This window comes from Cervus canadensis, chromosome 30 (assembly GCF_019320065.1).
Source record: "Cervus canadensis isolate Bull #8, Minnesota chromosome 30, ASM1932006v1, whole genome shotgun sequence".
In the NCBI taxonomy this organism is placed as follows: domain Eukaryota; kingdom Metazoa; phylum Chordata; class Mammalia; order Artiodactyla; family Cervidae; genus Cervus; species Cervus canadensis.
In genome coordinates, this window is record NC_057415.1 from 38801579 (window position 1) to 38827716 (window position 26138).

Consider the following 26138-nt stretch of genomic DNA (forward strand, 5'->3'; position numbering starts at 1 on the left):
TAGAATTCAAAGTTCAGAGATAAGTCCATGGGTCTGTGATCAACTGATTTTCAACAAGGATGCTAGTAGCAAAAGATTAGTCTTCAATAAATGTGCATGCTCAATCGCTCAGCCATGTCCTACTCTTGTGATCCCATGGCTCTTCTGTCCATGGGATTTCCCAGACAAGAATAGTGGAGTGGGTTGCCATTCCCTTCTCCAGGGGATCTTCCTGACCCAGGGATTGCATCCACTTCTTTTGCATTGGCAGGCGGATTGGATTCTTTACCACTGAGCCACCTAGGAAGCCCATTTGTTTGATAATATAGTATGATTGTGCAGCCAGAATTTGGAAAGAAATCTAGTTTTGAGTTCCAACTCTGCCAGATTTAATTATTTAAAAAGAGCATTTATATAGCTAAGTGTTAACAAAGGGGGAAAAAATGTACTTATTCATGGAAACCGGAGCTTTCCTTTTTGAAAATTTGACTTCATAAAAGAGACAAACTACTACCAATTGACCTAGTCAAGTCAAGCTTTCTGGAATTTGCTCAATTATAATAACATTCTTTGTCCTCTCAATAATGGTAGTATTGGTTGTAAAATGAGGTGAGGAAGACCTGCTGTAGCCCAGCATTTGCACACTTAGCTCCTGAATTATTTACTTCCTTCTGCATGCTTATTCTTTCTCTTTGATTCCTTGCAGTTGACTCCTCACTTTTCTTTTGCATCCCCTCTTTTTCAGTTTTTCACATTGTTAGAAAATAAGCCTCCCTGCTTAGACCATAGAACTTCTTCTTCCTCTTATCATCTCATTGTAATAACTCGTAACAATATGTGTCTTGTTTCCATGGGCCTGATTCATTCCCATCTACAGTTTATGTTGACATGACCTAAATTTTCAGGTGAAATCTAGTTTGGTTTGACTTGTTTGCGTGCTTTGCACTAAGTTGTTTCAGTCGTGTCCAACTCTGCGACCCCATGGACTTCAGCCCACCAGGCTCCTCTGTCCATGGGATTCTCCAGGCAAGAATACTGGAGTGGGTTGCCATGCCCTCCTCCAGGGGATCTTCCCGACCCAGTGATCGAACCCATGTCTCTCACGTCTCCTGCATTGGCAGGTGGCTTCCTTACCACTAGCACCACCTGGGAAGCCCTGGGTTTGACTTAAAGTCACATTTCTATTGTTCAGGTTCACAGACCGAGTCTCTATCCCTAACAGCTTACTTCCCATTGATTGCAATTAAAAGTGCAGATAACTCTCTGCAGTGTGAGAAATATCCGGGAGATGGTGAAAGACAGGGGCGCCTGGCATGCTACAGTCCACGGGGCCACAAAGAGTTGGTCACGAGTGAGCGACTGAACAACAACAACTCTACCTATGCCATGACCAAGAAACTAAAACAGGTTTTAACATGGATGCTGTGTTTATGACTCTCATTTTCCCACATGAAGGACAGAGCAATTCAAAATACGGAACTCTGACCCTATCACTGTCTCCTGAGTCAAGAGAGATGGAAGGTGAGCTTAAAGACGCTATAGATCAGCAGTGAGCAATCTGCAGCCATATGCTGCCCCTTAGCTCTGCCAGATGGCTCTGGGTCTAATTTCAAACCCACTTTTCAGCACATTTAAAGGTGAAGGAGATAGAAGGGATGGAAGGACCTCCATAGAAACCACCCACCAACAGCATGTATACTATCTATGGTGAAACAGATCACCAGCCCAGGTGGGATGCATGAGACAAGTGCTCCGGCCTGGTGCACTGGGAAGACCCAGAGGAATCGGGTGGAGAGGGAGGTGGGAGGGGGGAGGATTGGGAATACATGTAAATCCATGGCTGATTCATATTGTATAGAAAAGCCAGTCCTCTAGCATGTATTGTCCAGCTGGACCAGGAGAGAGGCAGAAGCAAAGGCTTGTAGCTGGCGGAAATTAAGCAAATGCCTTTGGAGAGGCCCCAAGGCAGCTGGACCCATGGGCTTCACTGTGCGGGCCTAAGCGCGCAGAGCCAGAGCACCTGACTAGCAGGAAATGCAGAGAGGGTTCATCTCAGTTCTTAGAGAAGGAGAATTTTTCTTTTAGTTGCAGTTTTTGAGCTTCATGTTGTGTTTCTGGTAGCATCAAATAATTTCATTTTGTTTGGGGAAATATATTTATAGATAGTTTTCCAATCTCTTTAAAATTTATTCTGCTATCAAGTCAGTTTATTATTTCCCTCTATTTCTTCCTCTCTCCCTTCCTCTCTTCCTTCCTTCCTCTCGTTAGTTGATTTTTACTACAGGGTAAAAGTTCTCGGTAGAATACATACATGCACAAAGTAAGGTTCTTGTTCTGGAGGGTTTCTGGCTTTAAGAAGTTATGAGCTATGATAAAATATCTTTCAAAACAAGTACGTATGCATGAGGGCCAGAATAATATTTCTAAAAAAGAAAATCAGAGGAAAATGAGGTCACTTTAATGGCTATGCATGACTGTATGGGGTTGGGAATAGAGCAAACTCTAGAAAGGAACAGAGAACCATGTGGAAATTCACTTTTTTTTTTTTTCTTAGTTAAAGCAAGTACAGTTTTATTTAAGAATTGGAAATAATCAGTATCTGTGAAAGAAAATCCAATATTTAAATAACATTTCTGCATGTGAAAGGAAGAGCAATTACTCCGCTGGGTTACCCTGCTGACTTAGCTGAGGGGCAGATCCCCGGGAGATAGTGCTTAGGACCTGTCCTGCCCAGGGTGGTACAAGGTGACAGGGCGTCAGGCTTTCGTAGTCCCGCCTCACTGGACAGGCTGGGGTCACCTGGCCTGGCCAAGTAGCTACAGAAGCGAAACACAGAGGGAGAACACAACTATTTAAGGTAGTAAGAAAGTGCGGCGAAGGGTCACCAAGTCACTGTCCCCATCGTGGAGGGGCTGCTATCAAAAGGAGCTGTGGCCAAGACCCTGCCACACCTCACCTGTTCGCACAGTCCCCGGGTTTAGGAATATTTTCCCATCACATTAATTATGCAGAGTGTTACACAGGGGAAGGGATTAACGGAGTTTCCTTTTAAGCTTGCGAAGCAGTTTATGGCCATGAAGAGGTGGTGGGGTATGCTGCCTTCAGCTTTCTGCCAGCATCCACTCTGAGCTGAGTTGGAAGCCTTGGAAAACAAGATTTTTCTCCCCCAAACACGGTTAAGTCAGCACCTCCTTGTCACACTCAGGTCCAGTAGCCCTGGTGAAGGTGACATGTGCTCTTTCAGTGGAGGAAACATATTTTGGGAATGAAACCCCAACAGCCTGGCATGCTGCCGTCCACGGGGTCACAAAGAGCCGGACGTGACTTAGCGACTGAAGAGCAACAGCGTGCAAAGTTACAGGAGTCCCCCGGCCACGCACGCTGCATCTGCTGAAGCCGTGCAAACTCAGGCTAGCTCAAAGACGTAAGACATTAAGAAATTAACCCAGAAAAACGTGATCAGAAAGGAGCGCTGGCTGCTACTCTTCCCAAACTGAGAAATCGTCATCAAGTACTAACATCAAAATAGTAAATCGGAAATTTGCATGGTCTTAGCCTACATTATCTCATTTTCTCTACAGGATTCATTTCACAGAAAAAGAAACTAAGGCTTATCGAAATGGAATGACTTGGTTGACGTCACACGGCTAAGAGGTGATTAAGCATTAGAAGCAAAGGCTCCCAATCAAATGCAGAGTCCATGAAGTTTAGTTACTATTCCAAGTCAATTCTTTGGGATTTTTTTTTTTCTCCTTTGTTGAGTCTTTCAGGACACATTGGATGGGTATTTCCTCTGAGCAGTTCCTTCTGCTGAGCTCTAGAGGGGTCAAAGATAAAAAAGGCATGGTCTGTTTGGTGTGGATCAAAAGGGCAGAGTCAAAATAGAAGCATATTTATGTTTAGTATTCTAAAAATGGTTTAAGCCACCCCAAGCACAATTCTTTTCCACAAGGTCACATCAAACCTTTTTATTTTCTCTCTTTCTCTCTGCATCTTCCTGTTCCCTGGAGCCTCAGCCTTCTAAGACCAAGGCACTTGGAAATGTTTTTCCCTATTTTGACTCAAAGTAGGAATGAACGCAAATACTTATATAAGCATAAAATATAAAATAATTCATTGAAAAGAATTTCATCTCAGTCATGTAAGCATTCTTGGAGTTTCTTTTATTTTAGGTTTTTTTTCCCCCTCCTACTTCCTACTTGGTGGTAAATCCACAAAGGCCTTACTGTCCCATGCTCTTCTCCTTAGGGTCTGTGTATTTTCCCCTTTCCCGTACCCATCAACAACACCAAGCCAAACAGGAAAAGCACTACCAACTCATATTAAAGTCTGTAACTGACACAATGCCTGGGTTTTGGAAGGAAGAGAAGAGTTAAGGACCAAGGGTCTGCAAGGGTCTATGAGAGCAAGGTTTTAGGTATCGTGGTGTACTTTTTGCAGTGGAAGGGATAGCTTATAAGTAGGGTTCTCTCAAAGGCTAAGGATAAAGCAAGGGCACCAAAAATGTTGCTGTGAATCTTGCCCCACCTTTCTACTCTGTATGGCTTAGATCGTATCCTGAACTGCTAGGAGAACACCCACTGGATACTTTCAGAGCTCCATGTGCATTTATTTACCCAGGTTGCATATTTGTTCATCCTTTCCTTGATCATCTCCAGATTTCTGGATTCTTCTAGTGTGTGAAATAAGAGAAATGAGAGCTACTTGTGCAATCAACCAGCTAGATGGCAAATAATATATGTTTAACTCATGTCCTTACCTTTTTCCTTTCAAAGATATGTTCCGTGGGTTATGCAAGCATGTACTGTCTGCAATGACGTATTATAATGTGACCGGCAAATATAGCATGATTGCATCAGGTTACCAACTCAGAGTATTTTGTCATAGCTTATCTTCTAGAAAAAAAGATTTTTTTCAGTTCTCCTTCCTCTTTCATAAGAGCAGTTGCTAAGAAGAGGAGAAATTTGGTCAGAAATCTACATTCAGCCCTCCTCTTGATATATATTCAACCTACTCATTCTTTTATTCATTCAGTGTTTATTAAGCACTTGCTACGTACTTAGTACCCAACTAGGCACTGGGGTTATTGTTGTGAATGTAACAGACACAATCTGTCCTTTCATGGATCTTAGTAGTCTGTACATTGAATAAAAATCAAATCAATAGAGGAAATCTCAATGGTACAGTGGATAAGAATTCGCTTGCCAATGCAGGGGACATAGGTTTGATCCCTGGTCCGGGAAGATCTCACATGCTACAGAACAACTAACCCCATATGCCACAACTGCTGAACTTATGTGTTGTAACTACTGAAGCCCGTTCACCTAGAACCTGTGCTCCATAGCAAGAGAAGCCACTGCAATGAGAAGCTCATGCACCACACCGAAGAGCAGCCCCAGCTCGCTACGACTAGAGAAAGAGTGCACAGCAAGGAAGACCTCGTGCAGCCGAAAGTAAATAAACGAATACGTCAAATCAGCTGCTATTATCACCCAAAGTCGTTACCATAGTCATTGACGTAAGTAACACGCACTGAACTCCATAGGCACAGGGTGTACAGAGCTGGATCAGATTTGCCTGCTACCCACAAGGACTTGAAAGCCTAGTGAGACAGGCAGATGATTAATCCCTACTGAGCATGGCAGCTAGTTGCCGTGGGAGCACTAAAAGAGTGACCATGCCTGTCTGAGAAGCCTGGGGTGGGTATCAAGAAGATGCCAAGTCTCTATAACGGCCTCCGACACCCTAAGTGATCCAGATGGTCACCTGTGCTTCTACACCATCTTCCATGTTGGTTCTGGCCATTTCCTGTCCCTAGACCTTTGCACCAGCTTATCCCTCTAATCCAGGGTTTCTTAACCTTGGCACCGTTGATATTTTAGATTGAGAGCCTGTTCTGTGCATTGCCGGATATTTAGCAGCATCCTTGGCTTTACTTAGGGCCCCAGTAGCAACTTCCACTGCTCCCAAGTTGTGACGGACAACAATGTCTTCAGACATTGCCAGGTGCCCCCTAGAGGCAAAATTGCCCCCAGCGGAGAACCACTATTCTTTTCTTTTTTTTTTAAATGAGGTATAATTGACATATAACATTATACTATTTTCACGTATACAACATAATGATTCAATATTTGTACATATTGTGAAATTATCATCACAATAAGTCTAGTTAATACTCATAAGCATACATTGTTATAATTCTTTTTCTTATGATGAGGACTTCTAAGATTTACTCTGTTAGCAACTTTCAAAAATGCAATACGGTAATTTTAACTGCAGTCATCTTGCTGTACATCACATCCCTTATTTATTTTATAACTGGGAGTTTGTACCTTTTTACCTCCCTCACCTCTTGCAATCATCAGTCTCTTGTAACGACCAACTAGTCTCTGTATCTACGAGCTTGTTTGAGAACCACTATTCTAACTGGAATGTTCTCCCAGATTCCTGCATGGCTAGCAGCTCCTTCAGGAATGGGCTCAGAATGTCACTTCCTCAGTGAGGCCCACGCTGACTGCTCTATTTGCACCTTCAGCGCCACTTATAACTCTTCATTGGATTACACCGCTTGCTCTTTTAGTTTTCCACTCATAGATCTTCTAACACACAATGCCACATTCTTATTCACCCTTGCTCTTGGCTCTCTCCCCATTAGAACGTGAACTCCATGCAGGCAGGGCTGTCTGCTCCATTCACTGATGCATCTTTAGTGACTACGGCAGATGTTAAGCACATACTATGCATTTGGTAAATGACTGAGTGGTCAGTATCTGTGTAAAACTGTCATATTTATCAGTATATCCACATATATTATCTCATTTAACTCTCAGATAATGTTAATGGTTAGACCACAGTATTATTTATGTTACACAGTGTTATTTCTGTTACGTAGTTAAGATTCTGTGACATTAAAGGTAAGTCACATATTAAGAAATGATGATGCTAGAAGGTAACTAGAATAATTAAATATTTAAAAATATAGTCTCTTCTATATTACATATTACACCATACTTTTCCAGAATCTGAATGGACAAGCAGAAATTTGCTGAGTGATTTGGGCAAGTACAGAGACAGAACAAAGACGAAAGACTCTCTTGGCCATAGTCAACCAGCCGCTGCCTCAGGTTCATGACTCAAAGAGAAAAAGAATTTTTTACTCCAACACAGAGCATAGTGTTTACTGCAATAAGGACTTTTTCTCAATCCACTTGCTGTGACTCTATTATTTTGTGTTGCTTTAACTGGGGCACATGTACCCTCAGGGAATATCAGGAGGTAGAAAAGTATAGCAATAATGAAAAGTATAAAGAGTAAGTGTTTAAAGTATGAGAATAGCAAGATAAAGCCCCGGAATAACCACTGAACATATTGTAGGAGAGTCCCATTACTCGGTATGGAAAGATGACAAATTCTCTAAAATGCCAGCTGCTTATTAAAGACAAATTCAAATATACTGTTCATTTAATTCATTTACTAATTACTCATTGAGTATATAATCCTGCACTGAATATATATGAACACTGGACAAAGCCCCTACCCTCATGGAGCTTACAGAACTACTGATAGAGGCAGACAATACAGAGATAAGAAATTCAATGTAACTTTTAAAATAACAGGAAATGCCATGGATATTTCAAGCTGGGGGGGAGAAGGGACTATTTAGGCTGTTTTCCTTGACAGCCCCTATGAGGCACACTCACTCACCCCGATAGGAGGGGTGCTGGGGAGGAAAGCACTGAGATGGACACCACTCAGATGTACTTAATGTGAAGATCTAGCGCTAGAGACAGGAACTGGGTCGCTGGGCGCCAGGAGAAATACGCTTCATGCTTCTGCTTAAGAGCAGGGTTTTCCATCCTACAGGCCACAGAAACATGCCCCCACGGCACTCCAACGGGTACAGGACTGGTAATGGGTGTCCAAGGATACAAGGGAGTCACCATGCGGCAAAAAGGTTAGTGGGAGCCACTGAGTGCTCTGTTGCTTGCAGATGCAAAATACCTACTAGTCTAGTACATGCTCTAAGGAGTGCTTAAGAAACAAACCTCTTTAATCTCTGTCTAACCATTTGTTTTCTTTATTTACTTGAACAGAGCCTGTGTTTGTGTGTGTTGCTGTTTTTTCTTTTTTGTCTCCTTACTGAAAAGCTGTTCCTTATTGAATATAAACTATCAAAGATTATTAGATGTACCATTACCTTATTTGCCACCAGGAAAGAAAAAAAAATGTTCTGCCAGTAATCATTGCAATATATTGTGAATTGTGAGATATATTATGATTTGAGGGGTGTTAACATGTGAAAGGAGAAGTCAATGGCACCCCACTCCAGTACTCTTGCCTGGAAAATCCCATGGACGGAGGAGCCTCGTAGGCTGCAGTCCATGAGGTTGCTAAGAGTCGGACACAGCTGAGCGACTTCACTTTCACTTTTCACTTTCATGCGCTGAAGAAGGAAATGGCAACCCACTCCAGTGTTCTTGCCTGGAGAATCCCAGGGACGGGGGAGGTGGGCTGCCGTCTATGGGGTCGCACAGAGTCAGACACGACTGAAGCGACTTAGCAGCAGCAGCAACATGTGAAACCTTGACTTGTTGGGTGGAATCAAATTCGGTACTTAGACTTGCCAAAATACGAGGGGCTTTCTCCTCTGAGCTGGGCTATGTTGTGACTGTCTCTCTTGTTACTTTGCTGTAATCATCATGAGATGGATTTTATAGGATACTAAAGTTGTGGCACAGATAACCCCCTGATCAACAGAGATTTGTGTTCCCTTTCCACAGGATAGAACATAATTGGTGCTGTGGAGCAGGACCACAGGTGACCATATGTGTGTGTGTGTGCATGCATGTGCATGCACGTGTGTGCATGCACACACATGTAGTTGGGGGTACACCAAAATGCTTGAGTTTGAGGCAATACACAACCTCAGAATATTACTGACATGGCATGAGATAGTTTTACTTTCATTTTCATTTACTTTCAATCATGTTTTGATTTGGGGATAAAGGATGGGTTGGAAAAGTTGAAACTTTGGAAGAGGTATATCTGGACCCTGGGAGACCCTTGAAGAGTACATTGCAATACTCTAGGCCAAGAGATGTGCTCACTGGCCACGCTAATAGAAATGAAGACTGATGTTTTAGAATTATTTTACAGATAAATCCTCCAGGACTTGGTAGAATATTTTGTTTCAAAATGTTACTTTGACTATTATGCAGGTGTTGTGAGACAGACAGATCAGGAGACAACTGCCATTGAAAAGATAGCTTGTTACTCACATTTTCCAAGAGGAGGGGGCAGGAGACACCCCACAGAGCCACGCGGGGAAGCACCAAGTCTGTCAGGAGGCAGAAGGGGCGAGGGGACGGCATGGGCAACGGCCTTAACTGTGGCTTCTGTGGGAGAGGTAAGAAGAGGCAGGATAAGCAGGCTTAGGATCGGCTAGTTTGAGTAAGTGCAGCACACTCTCGCGTATCAGGGCTTTCTCTAGTTGTCTGGGTGTCTAGGGTACCTAGCCCTGTGATGATAAAGGCAGAAGAACATTGCCTTCTAGAGTACAAAAGCAAGATAGAGGCAGAGTTTCAGAGTATGGGTTCTGGTTTGGTTAGTTTGCATATGAAAGTTATGCTCCACGGAAAATCATTTGGTATCTCTAAGAACTGACTAGATCAGTCTTTCCCCATCAGCAAGGCCCCCGATGCCAGAGCATCAAGAATCCAGAAAACACTATAGTTAATACACATTTAGTAAGAGAAATGAGGAAGTCAAAAATATTTTCATCTTGGATGACTATGGAATAAAAATGTCGTTAGCTGTCGAGGGAACTAAAATTTATTGAGCACATATTCTGTGCCCAGTACTGCTTTAAGATCATTTTCTCTCTGTGTGTGTGTGTGTGTGTATGTGTGGTTAGTTGTGCCTGACTCTCTGCAACCTTTGGACTGTAGCCCACCAGGCTCCTCTGTTCATGGGAATTTTTCGGCAAGAATACTGGAATGAGTTTCCATTTGCTACTTCAGGCGATCTTTCCAAGCCAGTGACGGAACCCGTGTCTCCCGCATCTCCTGCATTGTAGGTGGATTCGTTACTGGCTGAGTCGTTGGGAAAGCTTTATTAATCCATAAAGTGACATTCTGACAGGGGCACTATTTTTAACTTAATTTTACAGCAGCGATGTTGAAGAAGTCTGCAAGAGTTTGTGCTCTGTCCCCTATGACAGGCTCCCTCACAGCTTGATTTGAGATGGATTTGAGGTGCTTTGGTGCTTTCTTGGGTAGAACTATTAATATTTAGGATACAATAATAGTAATTTTTGGTTGTTGTTCAATCGCTAAGTCATGTCTGACTCTTTGCAACCCCATGGACTGCAGCACAGCAGGCTCCCCTGTCCTTCACTATCTCCTGGAGGTTGCCAAGATTCACGTCCATTGGGTCAGTGATACTATCTAATTATCTCATCCTCTGCCTCCCCCTTCTCCTTTTGCCTTCAATCCTTCCCAGCATCAGGGACTTTTCCAATGAGTTAGCTCTATGCACCAGGTGGCCAAAGTATCAGAGCTTCAGCTTCAGCACCAGTCCTTCCAATGAATGTTCGGGACTGATTTCCTTTAAGATTGACTGGCTTGATCTCCTTGCTGTCCAAGGGGCTCACAAGAATCTTCTCCAGCACCACAATTCAAAGCACCAACTTTTTGACACTCAGCCTTCTTTATGGTCCAACTCTCATATTCAAACATGACTACCGGAAAAACCATAGCTTTGATTACATGAACCTTTGTCAACAAAGTGATGTCTCTGCTTCTTAATACACTGTCTAGGTTTCTCACAGCTTTCCTTCCAAGGAGCAAACATTTTTAAATTTCATGGCTGTTGTGATTTTGGAGCCCAAAAAATAAAATCTGTCACTGCTTCCAATTTTTCCCCTTCTATTTGCCATAAAGAGATGGGACCAGATGCTATAATTTTAGATTTTTAAATGTTGAGCTTCAAGCCAGATTTTTCAACTCTCCTCTTTCACCCTCATCAAGAGGCTGTTTAGTTCCTCTTCACTTTTTGCCATTAGAGTGGTATCATATGCATATAAACTACATTTTTGTTTAACAGAAACTTACACTGCACTTCCTATACTCTAGACACTGTCCTCAAAGCTTTACAAATTCTACTTTATTTAATCCCATAACAACACTTCAAGGTACATATTATTATCCTTATTTTATTCATAGTTTTAATCACCTTAATAGTTATCAATTTATGGAATATCCTGATGAAAGGTGCACTAGACTAGGCATTTCCTGCAAACTAATTTAATTCCATCATGTAAGACAAATGTGATTATTTCCAGTTTTAAAAAAATCTAATGCTTAGCGGCTTCCATTTTTTGGACTATCACAAGGCCTTCCTTTTATGAATTTCACAAACGTGAGCTTCTGTTGTGATTAGAATTATTAAGTCTCATTAGTTTAAGTGACTTGATCAATGCTGCTACATGGCCACAGATCACCCTAGTGTAGATTTGAATTTTGGTATATTTATTTGATTCTTCAACCCAACCCACCTTATTTAATCCTATAAGAATACTTTGAGGTACTTATTATTATCCTCATTTTATTCATATTTTGGGGGCTTCCCTTGTGGCTCAGCTGGTAAAGAATCTGCCTGCAATGTGGGAGACCTGGGTTTGATCCCTGGGTTGGGAAGATCCCCTGGAGAAGGGAGAGGCTACCCACTCCAGTATTCTGGCCTGGAGAATTCCATGGACTGTATAGTCCATGGGGTCACAAAGAGTCAGACACAACTGAGTGACTTTCACTTCACTTTTTCATATTTTTAATTACCTTAATAGTTAATAATCACCTTAATACAGTTTTACTTTCAATGTTTCATAAATTTGGGTTTCTTCACAAGATTTCACAAAATTGGACAGTGCCTGGGCTGAATTTTATGCCCTGTCAAAATTCAAAGATTGGAATCTCTACCTCAGCACCTCAGAACGTGACTGCATTTTGAGGCTGGGGCTCTATTTATGTGTTTACTTTTCGCTGCCCCGGGTCTTGGCTGCACAAGTGGGATTTCTCCAGTTGTGTTGAGCCGGGGCTACTCTTGTCGTGGTGGCTTCTCTTGCTGAGGAGCACAGGCTTCAGGGCATGTGGGATGCAGCAGTTGCCGCTCACGGGCTCAGTTACCTCATGGCACGTGGAATCTTCCTGGAGCAGGGATTGAACCCATGTCCCCTGCACTGTCAGGCAAATTCTTAACAACTGGACCACTTGGAAAGTCCGAGATTGGGTTTTTAAAATGATAATTAGGGTAAAATGAGGTCATAGTCCCACCACTTCACGGCAAATAGATGGGGAAACAATGGAAATATGAAAGACTTTATTTTGGGGGGGCTCCAAAATCACTGCAGATGGTGACTGCAGCCATGAAATTAAAAGATGCTTGCTCCTTGGAAGAAAATCTATGACCAACCTAGACAGCATATTAAAAAGCAGAGACATTACTTTGTCAACAAAGGTCTGTCTAGTTAAAGCTATTGTTTTGCCAGTATTCATGTATGGATGTGAGAGTTGGACTATACAGAAAGCTGAGTGGGAAAGAATTGATGCTTTTGAACTGTGGTGTCGGAGAAGACTCTTGAGAGTCCTTTGGACTGCAAGGAGATCCAACCAGTCAATAGTAAAGGGGATCAGTCCTGAATATTCATTGGAAGGACTGATGCTGAAGCTGAAACTCTAATACTTTGTCCACCTGATGCAGAGAGCTGACTCATTGGAAAAGACCCTGAGGCTGGGAAAGATTGAAGGCGGGAGGAGAAGGGGATGACAGAGGATGAGATGGTTGGGTGGCATCACCGACTCGATGGACATGAGTCTGAGCAAACACTGGGAGTCGGTGGTGGACAGGGAGGCCTGGTGTGCTGCAGTCCACGGGGTCGCAAAGGGTCAGACAGGATTAAGCGACTGAACTGAACTGAGATCATGAGGTTATAGATTAGGGTGCCCCTAACCCATTATGACTTGTGTGCTTATAAGAAAAGGAAATTAAGACCCAGCACACACAGAGAGAAGATGACGTGAAGGCACAGGGAGAAGACAGCTGTCTACAAGCCAGGGAGAGCCTGAAAAATCAAGCCTGCTGATCCCTTGAGCTCAGACGTCTAGCCTCCAGCACGTCGTGAGAAAATGAATGTCTGTTTAAGTCACCTAGTCCAGGGTATTTTGTTCTGGCTGACCTAGGAAATGAGCGTTTTACAGTAAGTTTCCACTACAAAAGGAAAGCAGAAAGCCACAGTCCTAGGTAGTTAGTCACACAGGCTGTTGGATTACTTTCCTAAATTCACTAACCCTGGGGTCAGATGACTTCTGGGATAAAAGCCAGCTTCCTCTTGCTGTTACTTCAGCCCCTGGCCTGCAGACGTTTTCTTCTTCTTCTTCTTCTAACTTCCCCTCCGGTGGCAGAGGAGATAAATATTAGAGAAACAAAAGTCCGGACGCGAAGGCCGCCACTCTCACTTCCTCCCCTCCCGTACCCAGCGCTGCTTTGAATAGGGCAGCGCCCTGGGGCACGGAGCAGAGAAGGCAGTGCGGTGCCTCGGAGGCTGCCCTGGCCGGCACAGACAGAGGGTCATGCTTTCCCAGAGCCACTTCTGGTCACAGAAGATGCCAGGATGATGGCTCGTGCCCGCCTGGCTGCGGCTCTGATCCTAGCCATGGCCATCCTCTCCTGCCTGAGAGCCGAGAGCTGGGACCCTTGTATACAGGTACGTGGTTGGAGTCAGCTCGGCTTCCCTGAGCTTGGCCTTGCCTCTGAAAAACTGCTCTCTGCTCACTTTCCCTGTGCTGGGCCCCGGTTAGGTTCATTTGCAAACAGACGTCAGATTACTTTAAAGTAAGAAACCACAGGAATCAAATGATTCATGGTTACAGGGCATTAACAGGCAGCCTGGGGCATTGTGCCCCACTTAGGAATTAAGTAGGAACTTTAGTCCAGACAGACCTGCTTAGAATCGCTATTGTTCCACATCTGGGCTCTGAGACTTTGAAGAAGTCATTAAACCTCTCTGAGACTAGTTTTTACATCAATAAAAGAACCGTAGACTTTAATAGAAAGTTGTAAGAAGCCTGCTTCCTGTCATTCCTTTCCGCCGGTGGTTTGTACATTGTTTTGGGCTGTTGCTTTGCCCCTTTCAGTATCAGGAAGATATGGTGGTTTTTTTTTGTTTTTTTTTGGTCTCTTAATAGAAAGAACTTTCTGTGTAGATTTCAGATTTCTAAATCTAGTCTAGTTCTGTCCAAAAAATGAAAAGAAAAAGAGAGACAGAGAGATAAAGACAGAGACAGAGTAAAAGAGAAGAATAAGAGACAGGGAAAGATGCAAAATATCAGCTAATGCAAAGCTTTCTTTGTGAAACACCAGCCAGCTGGTCTGTAATCTCATTCAGAAAGGGTCTCCTTCCCTCTGCATGGACGTTACTATTGCTTTGGAAGCCCACAGCAGCAGTAAACAGTCACAGAAATGTCCTGGGATTTAGGGTGTGGCAGAAACTCAAGAAAAGCATAACTAGTCAGAGTCCTGACATTGAGGACATGGGGGAAATCGTGTACTTTACTGTGTAACAGAGACAAGCTTGTCATCCCAGGTCCTCTGTCCCCGCCACTCCCTGCCCACACCTGGCGCACTGTCCTCGTCTCTGTCCCTCCTGCTGTTCAATCACTGGGTATAGAGCCTCCAGTTCCGGTCACCCCAGGATGAAATCACAGCTTCTCCCGGCTCCTCTCCTTCCCCGTGCCCCAGATGCTCTCATTTTCCGAAACTTGTCCCCTCTGTCCACCGCCTCACTGCCACCCTAGGGCAGATCCCCAGTTCCCCTGGCCTTGACGCTTGGGCAGTGACCCGTCTCCTGACCCCACAGCCTGCTTCCTTTAATCTAACCTGCTCATGTTCATCTGCTGTTTATTTGTTGTTGTTGTTTTTTGAGGTTCAACTCTAAGATATTACTGTCCTTAAAAGCTGTTAATAATTCTCCATCACTGTCAGGGACCTTTTCCCACCATGGGGTTCTTTGCACTCATGATTTCCTCTAGCTAGAATGCTTTTCCCCCTAGATCAGTGCTGTTCAATGGGTCACATGGAGTTATTTAAATTTAAATAATACATTTAACTAAATTCAACTAAAATTTTATTTAACCACATTGATGTAATTTTAACTAACTAAATTTAAAATGATGCTTTAAACTATGTTCTAGTAGCCATATTAAAAAAATTAAAAGTAGGTGAATTTAATTTTAGTACTATTTTTATTTAACTTTGTTTATTAAAAATACTATTTCAAACTGTAATATATACTAGACTATTAACAAGATATTTTAAGTTTTCCTTTGGTACTAAGTCCTTGAGTTTAACATATATTATAGCATTTCTTTTACATTTATTATATTAAACTATCCACATTTCTCATACTCAATAGCTGTGTGTGGCTTGTGGTTACCAAATTGGACAATTCAGCCCTGGATATGTTCATAGCTTAATCCCTCACTTTATTCAAATTTCTGCTTAAATGTTACCTCCTCTGGGAAGCCTTCCTTGATTGCCTCATATAAGGCTCCTCACTCCCTGTATTTGCCTTTAATGTCCTATGCTACTTTATTTTTATTAAAGAATATTTATTTGCTTATCTGGCTGCACTGGGTCTTTGTTGTGGCATTCAGGATTTTTTTAGTTGTGGCTTGCAAACTCTTCGTTGCAGTACCTGGGATCTAGTTCTCTGACCAGGGGTTGGATCCAGGCTCCTTGCATTGGGAACACAAAGTCCAGCCACTGGCCCACCAGGGAAATCCTGCTGCTTTACTTTTTTCTTTTTAATAGCATGTCATTGTGTGTGTATATATACACGTGTGTGTGTGTGTGTGACTGTGTGTGTGTGTGTGTGCGCTCAGCTGTGTCCAACTCTTTGCAACCCCATAGACTGCAGTCCACCAGTCTCTGTCTCTTGCCTGGATTTTCCAGGCAAGAATATTGGAGGGGCTTGCCATTTCCTTCTCCAGCGGATCTCTCCCACCCAGAGCTCAAACCTGGATTTCCTGCAGCGCAGGCTGTTTCTTTACCAGCTGAGCCAGCAGGGAAGCCCACACATATGCGTACATAAAACACACACAGTGCGTGAATACATGTATTTATTGTTCAGTATTTGTCTTTATGTTGAAATGGTATTTGTAAAAGCGCAAGATCATTGCTGGTTTTACTTATCACTATGTCCCAGTGCCTAGCGCGTGTGGTTGCTCAGTGTGAACATGTCAAACGACTTAAAAGTACTGGCGCAGGACAGAGGATAGGGCCCTCCGGACCTGGCTCCGGCTTCCCGTCGGGTTTAGGTTTCACATCCCCGCCACGCTCGTCTAAGCGGGACTCGCTTTCCGTCTCTCTGTACTCACTCTCTCCCCTCCTCCTTCCTCTTTCCACATATCCAAATCTCACTTATCCTTCCAGATTTGCCTTGAAATGTTCTCTTTCTTGGAAGCCTTCTATACAATGTATAGTCTCAGAATCCAGGATTGATACCTACCTTTTCTGAACCAAAGGGAACATTTTCCAAGCCTGGTTTAAGACCCTTTTCAGGAAGGAGTTGTGCTCCTACCACAACCCTTACTCTAGATGGGGAGCTAATGGAAGTCTGGAGCCATATCACATTGGTCTTTGTGGTAAAACCACAGCACTTAATAGCAAATGCCTGCAGTTGGGATTTGAATAAACTTCCATGGGATCAATTATCCATTCATTTGTTTCAACAAATATTTATTGAGCATTAACCATTTTCTGGGCATCATTCTGAGTGCTGGGGGCATAACAGACAGCTAGATTCTCAAAGTTTACAATCTAGAGAGGGAAACAAACAGTACATATGCAACAACCACGCAGAAGGCATCAGGTTAGATAGTGATGTCTCCCGTGAAGGAGAATAAAAGACAGTAAGGGATGACCCTGGCCCCATTCTCTATTAGACAGTGTGGACAGTGAGGATGCTATGAGGAATAACATTTCAGGATCAAGTGAATAAAGTAAAAGGGCTGCACTGTGGCCTGTGAGGCTTTACACATGTTACTTCATCTTGCTGAATTCTTATTCTTTAAAAGGTTTATTTAAAGATTAAATTCAAATATGTAACATATAAGACATAAGCCTCATATAGTGGAGAATTAGTAATAGCCAATAATAATACATGTTAACAATGTATTGATCATTTACACTGTAATAGGCTTTGAGATAATCTCTTTAAAAACCTTATCTCATTAATCCTTTTAACAGATTCTATGGGTTTTAAACTGAAAACCAAAATTAGCTAGCTTAAGCAAAGAATTTTGTTGAAGAATCAGAGAATAAGGAAACTAAATGGGAAGTTGGAGAACAAGGCTTACAAAGAATTTGGGAAAATGTGATAGATATCAGCTTAGGAACAAAGGCAGTATCAAGTGTTAGGTTCCCGCACGGTCAGTGATCCAAGTGAAAGTGAAATTTGTTCAGTTGTGTCTGACTCTTTGTGACCCAGAATTCTTCAGGCCAGAATACTGGAGTCGGTAGCCTTTCCCTTCTCCAGGGGATCTTCCCAATCCAGGGATTGAACCCAGGTCTCCCACACTGCAGGCGGATTCTTTACCAGCTGAGCCACAAGGGAAGCCCAAGAATACTGGAGTGGGTAGCCTATCCCTTCTCCAGCAGCACTTCCTGACCCAGGAATTGAACTGGAGTCTACTCCATTGCAGGCTGATTCTTTACCAACTGAGCTATGAGTGATCCAAAGGAAAGAATAAAATTGGCAAAAATTGGGCTATGACCAAGGAAGGGCTGAAGACTTGACTGGAAGTCTCTTTAAGTTTGTAAACAATGAGAGGTGTATTTAGAAAAACAATAGCAACAACACAATGCCTTCTTGCAAATTGCAGGGAAGAGCTAGGGTGACATTTAGAGCTTTTGGACTCCAGTGCTTCAGATCTTCACCATGAGATTCCATTGCTTCTCGCTGAATGCTGCCATTGAGAGAGTAAAGGTTAATCATCGGGTCGGTGCTTTTCCCTTCCTAATCTAGAGTAAGGCCTTTTATAAGAATGAAGAGAGTGGATAAATGAAGGGATGAGTCGATGGATGGACGGATGATCAGGTGATGGATGACTGGATGGATGGATGGTTGAAACAAGGCTGACTGGTCTCTTTGCTTGTCCCAGTAGCCTCCAAGGCTGTAGTCTAGGAGAGGAGAGTTGCTGGGAAGTCTGCTAAGGTGCATGCAGGAAGACACTGCATCTAATATCTAATCATTTCAGGTGGTTCCTAACATTAGTTACCAATGCATGGAGCTGAATCTCTACAAAATCCCCGACAACATCCCCATAACAACCAAGATGCTGGACCTGAGCTTTAACTACCTGAGACATTTAGGCAGCCATAACTTCTCCAGCTTCCCAGAGCTGCAAGTGCTGGATTTATCCAGGTAATGCATGAGTTCTACCACTATACAAGGAGAAATGTTCATGGTATTGTCATTTCATTCTCAAGTCAGAAAGCCTGATTCATGAGGTTTCATTTTCATTCACTTAATTATCCACTCAACAGACATCTTACTTGTTACATAACTTTGGGCAAGCTATCTCCCTTCTCCAGGTCTCAGCTTTTTTATTTGTGAAAGCAGTTGGGCGAGACAGTTTCTAAGGAAAGTTCTGTCTCTGATTTTCTCTTAAGTCAGGGGAGTAACTTGACTTGAACTCTTTCATCAGCAAATATTTATTGACTACTTGCTGCTATATTCTTGTGGCTGCTATATGCTTGTTGTTCACTCTGCTAGGAAATAAGAATATGTTGACATATAACACAAAACCCTAGCTATTAAGGAGGGCATATCCACTTAAAAAAATTAATATGTTTAAAACCTGAGCATGGTGCTGGGCACATAGTAGGCATTTAATACATGTTACTTGATTCTGATTTTGGATTTTGAACCTGAGATAAAGATAGTAATATATAAGGGTAGGTGATAAGCTATTTGAAAACTAGAGGCAATACACTGTGCTTTACAGAAAAGGGGCCTTCTATGCAGAAAGCCACCAGACTTCCCTGGTGGCTCAGTGGGTGAAGAATCCACTTGCAATGCAGGAGACCTGGGTTCAATCCCTTGGCTGGGAATATCCTCCGGGGTGGGGGGCGGAGGGGGGTTGGGGCATGGCAACCCACTCCAGTATTCTTGCCTGGAGAATCCTCATGCACAGAGGAGCCTGGTGGGCCATAATCCATGGGGTCGCAAAGAGCTGGACACGACTGAGTGACTAACACATACATGCAGTGAGTAATTAAGACAGAGTTCTTGAATGGAGTTGGATTCAGATAATGTCTAGAATATTGAAAGTGAGGTACAGGATAGGGAATTAGGAAGATACAAGTAAGCCAAAGAGAAAGATGCATGATCAAAGGAAAACACCTGCTGTATTTGCTTTTCTGATACAACAAAGTGTATTGTTCATTAGAACAGGTAAAGTTATTATCATCATTTTGGGGAGAACTGAATCCTATTCCTAAAATATTTTCATCATTAGGGACGTTATTTAGAAAAGTAATGCACAATGGACTATCATCTCTATAAGAGTTTGTGAAAAGTGAAGAAACATATATGACATTTTATTATAGAACCTCTTAATGAAGGATACAAGGATGGTAGATATTTCTGTAGAAGAGTGATCATCTGATGTTTTATACTCTAACTGGGATATTGATAGACTACAACAAAGTTGGGAATCAAGCCTTTTGAAGGCAGTGACATGGAGCCCTGTGGAGGTCAGAATACTTGAGCCGAGTCCTCCTCCAACATTCACTGCCTTGCGGCTGGAGGCTTGTCCCTACATCTGACCTGAGTCTCAGTTTCATATCTGTGAAACATAAGTGATGAACCTTAAACCACAGGATTAACTGTGATACTGAGAGTAACATGTTATATACATTAAAGACCTTGCAAAGTAGACTTTAATATAAAATACTATTAGAGCATTCCATTAGTTTCTAAATTTCAGTTTTCTGAGCAAGAATTTTGTCAAGAACTGTACCCAATCGAGGTAGCCAGACAAATATTCTTCTTTAATTTTAAAGAAAAATGGTTTCTCACCAGTGTCCCTTAAAATTGATCTTCGACCCACCATGTACCCAAGGAACTGCCCTCAGAAGCTTTAAATATGTTCCGAGAGAGAGGCTAGTTCCCTCTCTTGGTTAGTTGGGAGGAGATGCTAGATTAGGATAAGGACAGATTATGGAGCAATAGACGCTCTGCCTTTTCTCCTCATTTCACAGTGTCTTCCTGTACAGTCAATAACTATACTTATCTTCAATGGATGCTTTCATGCTAGACCAGCCAGCCTTTTGTCCCTACGGAAATCTATTGATACGTTTTTTTTTTTTTTCTTTTTGTAGGTGAGCAAAGAGAGGCTTGGAGAGTTAAGTACACATTCACATGGCTTGCTGACAGGCCAGAAAGTCATAGTCACATCCCCTGCTTCCAGCTTGTATTTCCTCTTCACCTTCATCCTCTGCTTCTCTAAAGTGATGTTGTTGTTGTTTAGTCACTAAGTCATGTGCAAGTTTTTACGACCCCATGGACTGCCAGGCTCCTCTGTCCATGGGATTTCCCAGGCAAGAATACTTGAGTGGTTTGCTATTTCCTTCTCCAGGGGCTCTTTCCGACCCAGGGATCCAACCCAGGTCCCCTGCAATGGCAGGCGCATTCTTTACCTCTGAGTCCCCTTATAATATTGGGAATTTTTCTTGAATAGTAAGGATATCTGTGACATTTAGGTATAATTTCTATATCTTTGAAATTGGCATTCAGCAGTCATTTATCATGCCTAACAATTAACAGCTATCTATCTCATCTTACCAGTTGGATACATAATCACAATTATGTGTTTCAGGAAATGGCTAAAGTAGACCTGAGGTTCAGTCTTCAGGAGCCCCAATCATTCGTCTTTAACTGATTTTCCCCTGTTGGATGGACTGCCTCTGCTTAGCATGTGTGTCTAGTATGATAAAAAAGATTGTCATGGGGGCTAGCTTTATAGTACCAAATCTGTGGGGCTCCTTTGTTTCATCTGCCTTGCTGGATATTTTTGCTTATGCACCATTATATAGCATTGTTATATCTGTGTGGAGACCGAGATGACTGGGTTGATATTTCATTTTGGTTTTTTATTCAGCAGAAATATTACCTAATCTGTATCTCTTTTTCTTGTAGATGTGAAATTAAGATTATTGAAGACGGCACATTTCAGGGCCTAAACCACCTCTCCACCTTGATACTGACAGGAAACCCTATCCAGAGTTTAGCCTGGGGAGCCTTTTCTGGGTTATCAACTCTACAGAAGCTGGTGGCCGTGGAGACAAACCTAGTATCTCTAAGTGACTTCCCCATTGGACATCTCAAAACCTTGAAAGAGCTTAACGTGGCTCACAATTTTATCCATTCCTTCAAGTTTCCTGAATATTTTTCTAACCTGCCCAACCTGGAGCACTTGGATCTTTCTAACAACAAAATCCAAAATATTTATTATGAAGATGTGAAAGTTCTACATCAAATGCCCCTCCTCAACCTCTCTTTAGATTTGTCCCTGAACCCTTTAGACTTTATTGAACCAGGTACCTTTAAAGAAATTAAGCTCAATGGATTGACTCTGCGAAGTAATTTTAACAGTTCAGATGTCATGAAAACTTGTATTCAAGGTCTGGCTGGTTTAAAAATCAACCGGCTGGTTTTGGGAGAATTTAAAAATGAAAGGAAGTTGAAAAGATTTGACAGATCTCTCCTGATGGGACTATGCAACCTGACCATTGAACAATTCCGGATAGCGTACTTGGGTGAATTCTCAGGGGATGATACAGACTTATTTAATTGTTTGGCAAATGTTTCTGGGATTTCTCTGTTGAGTATATCTTTAGGAAGCCTACAAGCCCTTCTTAAAGATTTTAGATGGCAACACTTAGAAATGATTAACTGTGACTTTGAAAAGTTTCCTGCACTGAAGCTCAGTTCTCTCAAAAAGTTTGTTTTCATAGACAACAAAGGTATAAGCAGTTTTGATGAGTTTCAGCTACCAAGCCTTCAGTATCTAGATCTCAAAAGAAATCACTTGAGTTTCAAGGGTTGCTGTTCTCACACTGATTTTGGGACAACCAAACTGAAGCATTTAGATCTGAGCTTCAACGATGTCATTACCTTAAGTTCAAACTTCATGGGCTTAGAGCAACTAGAACATCTGGATTTTCAGCATTCCACTCTGAAACAGATCAATGCTTTTTCAACATTCCTATCACTCAGAAACCTCCGTTACCTTGATATTTCTTATACCCACACCCGGATTGTCTTCCACGGCATCTTCACTGGCTTAGTCAGTCTCCAAACCTTGAAAATGGCAGGCAACTCTTTTCAGAACAACTTGCTCCCTGATATCTTCACAGAGCTGACTAACCTAACCATCTTGGACCTCTCTAAGTGTCAACTGGAACAGGTATCCCGGACAGCATTTCACTTCCTCTCTAGCCTTCAGGTGCTGAATATGAGTCACAACAAACTCTTGTCATTGGATACACACCTTTATGAACCGCTCCATTCGCTCCAGATCCTAGACTGCAGTTTCAACCGTATCATGGCTTCTAAGGAGCAAGAACTACAGAATTTGCCAAGGAACCTCACTTGGCTAAATCTTACTAAGAATGAATTTGCTTGTGTTTGTGAACACCAGAGTTTCCTGCAGTGGGTCAAGGACCAGAGGCAACTCTTGGTGGGAGCTGAGCAAATGATGTGTGCAGAGCCTCCAGATATGAAGGCCATGCCGGTGCTTAGTTTCAGGAATGCCACTTGTCAGATGAGCAAGACGATCATTAGCGTGTCGGTTGTCACTGTACTCCTGGTAACTGTGGTGGGAGTCCTGGTCTATAAGTTCTATTTCCACCTGATGCTTCTTGCTGGCTGCAAAAAGTATGGCAGAGGTGAAAGCACCTATGACGCCTTTGTAATCTACTCGAGCCAGGATGAAGACTGGGTGCGGAATGAACTGGTAAAGAACTTGGAGGAGGGCGTGCCCCCCTTTCAGCTCTGCCTTCACTACAGGGACTTTATTCCTGGGGTGGCCATCGCCGCCAACATCATCCAGGAAGGTTTCCACAAAAGCCGTAAGGTCATTGTCGTGGTGTCCCAGCACTTCATCCAGAGTCGATGGTGCATCTTCGAGTATGAGATTGCCCAGACCTGGCAGTTTCTGAGCAGCCGTGCCGGCATCATCTTCATTGTCCTGCAGAAGCTGGAGAAGTCTCTGCTGCGGCAGCAGGTGGAGCTCTATCGCCTTCTGAGCAGGAACACCTACCTGGAGTGGGAGGACAGTGTCCTGGGGCGGCACGTCTTCTGGAGAAGACTCCGAAAGGCCTTGCTGGCTGGTAAACCCCGGAGTCCAGACGGAACAGCAGATGCAGAAACTGACCCACAGGAAGCGACGACCTCCACCTGAGGGGGAGGATCCCCTGATGTGCTCCTTGCCCAGCTGGAGGCAGGGCGTGTTCAGTTAACAAGTACTAAACGCCGCCATGTACCAGGCATTGTGCTAAAGGCTGGTGATTCAGTGGTACACGGGACCTATAGGACGGCCCACCTCATGGAGCTTACAGTGTGGAGGGAATAAATACTGTGCTGAAATACAGAACTCCCCGGGGGATGTTTCAACCAACTCAGCTAAGGAGTCCAGGGCAGGGAAAGTCAACTCAACTCTTACCCCATCAAATTGAATTAGAACTGAGAGACTGGGCCTCCACGAGAATAATAAAGGACAGACTTCTCCTGAGTATTTCGAGTGGAAATCGTGTCAGGTTACATGTTTTAGCCATGTTAAAACAAGGTGGTTTTGGTCATTTCAATTGATCTAGGTCTTGGCTTACTTTTCCTTTTCCTATTGAATACAGTTTAAATTCTACTTTCTGATCCAGAAGGCTCCTGATTCAGATTCCCCTCCACTTTATGTCAATTCACAAACGTCCTGGTTATCCCTCAGCATGTCCTATTTATTAACTGTTAGTTCCTGATATATTTTTGTCTTTATAAATCCAGTTCTCATTTTCCACATCTTCTCTATCAACCCATACCATAAATAAAACTGTTAGAGATGTGCTGGACATATCCATATTTAACTACTATCTTTTGAGAAAATATATAAAACACAGTCTATCATTTTGTCACTTGATGTCATTCTGAAGTTATTACCTAGTAAGTTATGACTGTCCTGAAGGTAGTATCAAAATAATTTGGTTGAAAGTGGCACTTATTGTAATAGAGGGAAATAGGTCCAACTTCCTGGCCTCATAATGAGAAATTCAGGTTAGAGGCAGGGTAAGAGGTGGGATGACCTTAGGAGGTCAGTTTTTCTCGATGGCCCCAGAAACACGTGGGCTGGTAGAGCTGGGGTGACCACATAATGAGAATTGCAGGAAAATTTTTCTTATGTAGCAAGTGAGTTTTATTTGATAGACCATTGCATTTTTCAAGGTATTTTGAAATGGTTTGAGGTGGGGAGGCTGCCTTGTTCTTTCCTGTTGGGTGTCACTCCATGACCACATTTAGGAAAAAGCAGATGTCATTTTTGAAAAAACAATGTCCCTGAGGTTACTGTGGGTCATGTTAAAGTGAATTCTTAGAAAAGCACACTCATCCAGCTTCGTCAGAATGGCGCAGAGAAAGGGCAAAGAGACGTTTGGAAAATACAGTTGTCAAAACTGAAATATATGGCCACATTTAGGAATGTGTTTGTGACTGAGTGTTTCAGAGTATATTGTGGTTGGAGCATGGTTGAAGTTTCTGAGCATGCCTGAGTGTGTTTATAGGTCTGTCTCATGTGCCAGGGAAAGTGGGCATATGTGTTTGACCACATGCCTCTATGTGTTCTGGTTCATGTTTGTGTGATCATACCTGCCTGGAAGAAAGTGTGATTGCACTGCAAGGGAGTATTTGTATTGATGTAGACGTCTCAGCTGTTTGACTGAGGTCCTCCCTCTAGTGTTGGCATATGATTTCTTATATACACATGTCTGTGTTAGAGTCTCAGTATGCTTGAAGGCATGGGTTTTTATGTGTGTCTAGGCCATATGTAAGTGTGTTATGTCCATATTTAAGTCTGCATTTTGTATCTGTGTGTTACTTCAAGCACATATATGACTCCAAGGAGGAAAATCAAAACCCAATTGGAAGATTTCCTGCATACAAGGCTGTCACTGGCCTTATTCCCACTATTCCCTTCTCCCTACTTTGGATTGTGAAAATTGCAGGTGAGGTAGGCAAGAAAGGAAAGAAATGATATGACAGAAACATAAGGGAAAGAAAGGAAATTTAGGCTTAGGACAGGTTCTTTGAAGCCATTTAAATTCTCTGGATTAAAGAGAGATGAAGGGTGGCATAGAAAGAAAGAAAAGAAAAACTAATACTAATGTCTCAAATTTGTGTAATATCCTATATCTTAGAATATATTTACACAATTATAACCACATTTGAATTTCTTATGATGCAAGTGGGGTAGCAGGTAAAGAAGTAGTTTCACCATTTTACTGGTGAAAAACCAGAAGTTCAAGGAAGTACATTTATTAGGCCACAGAGTAAAGTGGCAGGGCCTGAACTGGGCTTTTAGCCAGCACTGGGCAGCTTACTTTCCACTGCTTCATGCTTTATGCTCACAAAACAGGAAGTGAAACTCCCGAACTTCTCTTTGTGGTTGACAGTAGTCAAGGGTTTTTCACTGAAACCATGAATCATTAGGTAAATACATATGCATACATACATTATATATATATACTGAGTGACTTATTTATAACACTTTTCTTTCCATAAAGGGCATGAGGGAGATTAAAAAAAAAAAGAAAAAAAACTAAGCGTGGACAAGTGTAGTTAGTTTGAACTAGAAAATTTTGATGAAGAACAAAAGAGGAAAAAAAGACACTTAGAGTAAACTTCAGCACGGTGGTTTCCTGCCTTGACTCCAAAGAGACTGTCTCTGTTGTTTTGGATAGCGTAGCTGGGGAGAAAGCCAAAACTCACAGTCACCACTCACCTTCTGGAGTTTAGATTTCCTTCCCTAAGAGTCTAGTTAATTCAAATATAAAAAGAG

General features: G+C 42.5%; 1 protein-coding gene across 1 annotated transcript; it reads left to right on the plus strand.

The window, feature by feature from the left end:
* The first annotated feature begins 13189 nt into the window (after positions 1-13189).
* TLR4 (toll like receptor 4) lies at positions 13190-24222 on the plus strand. The gene is made up of 3 exons (XM_043453580.1): positions 13190-13738; positions 18291-18457; positions 21236-24222. Exons 1-3 carry the CDS (start codon positions 13646-13648, stop codon positions 23499-23501), a joined length of 2526 nt encoding a protein of 841 aa, XP_043309515.1. The 5' UTR covers positions 13190-13645; the 3' UTR covers positions 23502-24222.
* The last annotated feature ends 1916 nt before the right edge of the window (positions 24223-26138 follow it).

Excerpts from the sequence above, each read along its gene's own strand:
- TLR4 (XM_043453580.1), top strand. The coding sequence starts at position 13,646 with ATGATGGCTCGTGCCCGCCTGGCTGCGGCTCTGATCCTAGCCATGGCC. Across the intron at positions 13,739-18,290 it reads GCTGGGACCCTTGTATACAG|GTGGTTCCTAACATTAGTTA; the intron begins GTACGTGGTTGG and ends TAATCATTTCAG. Across the intron at positions 18,458-21,235 it reads CAAGTGCTGGATTTATCCAG|ATGTGAAATTAAGATTATTG; the intron begins GTAATGCATGAG and ends TTTTTCTTGTAG.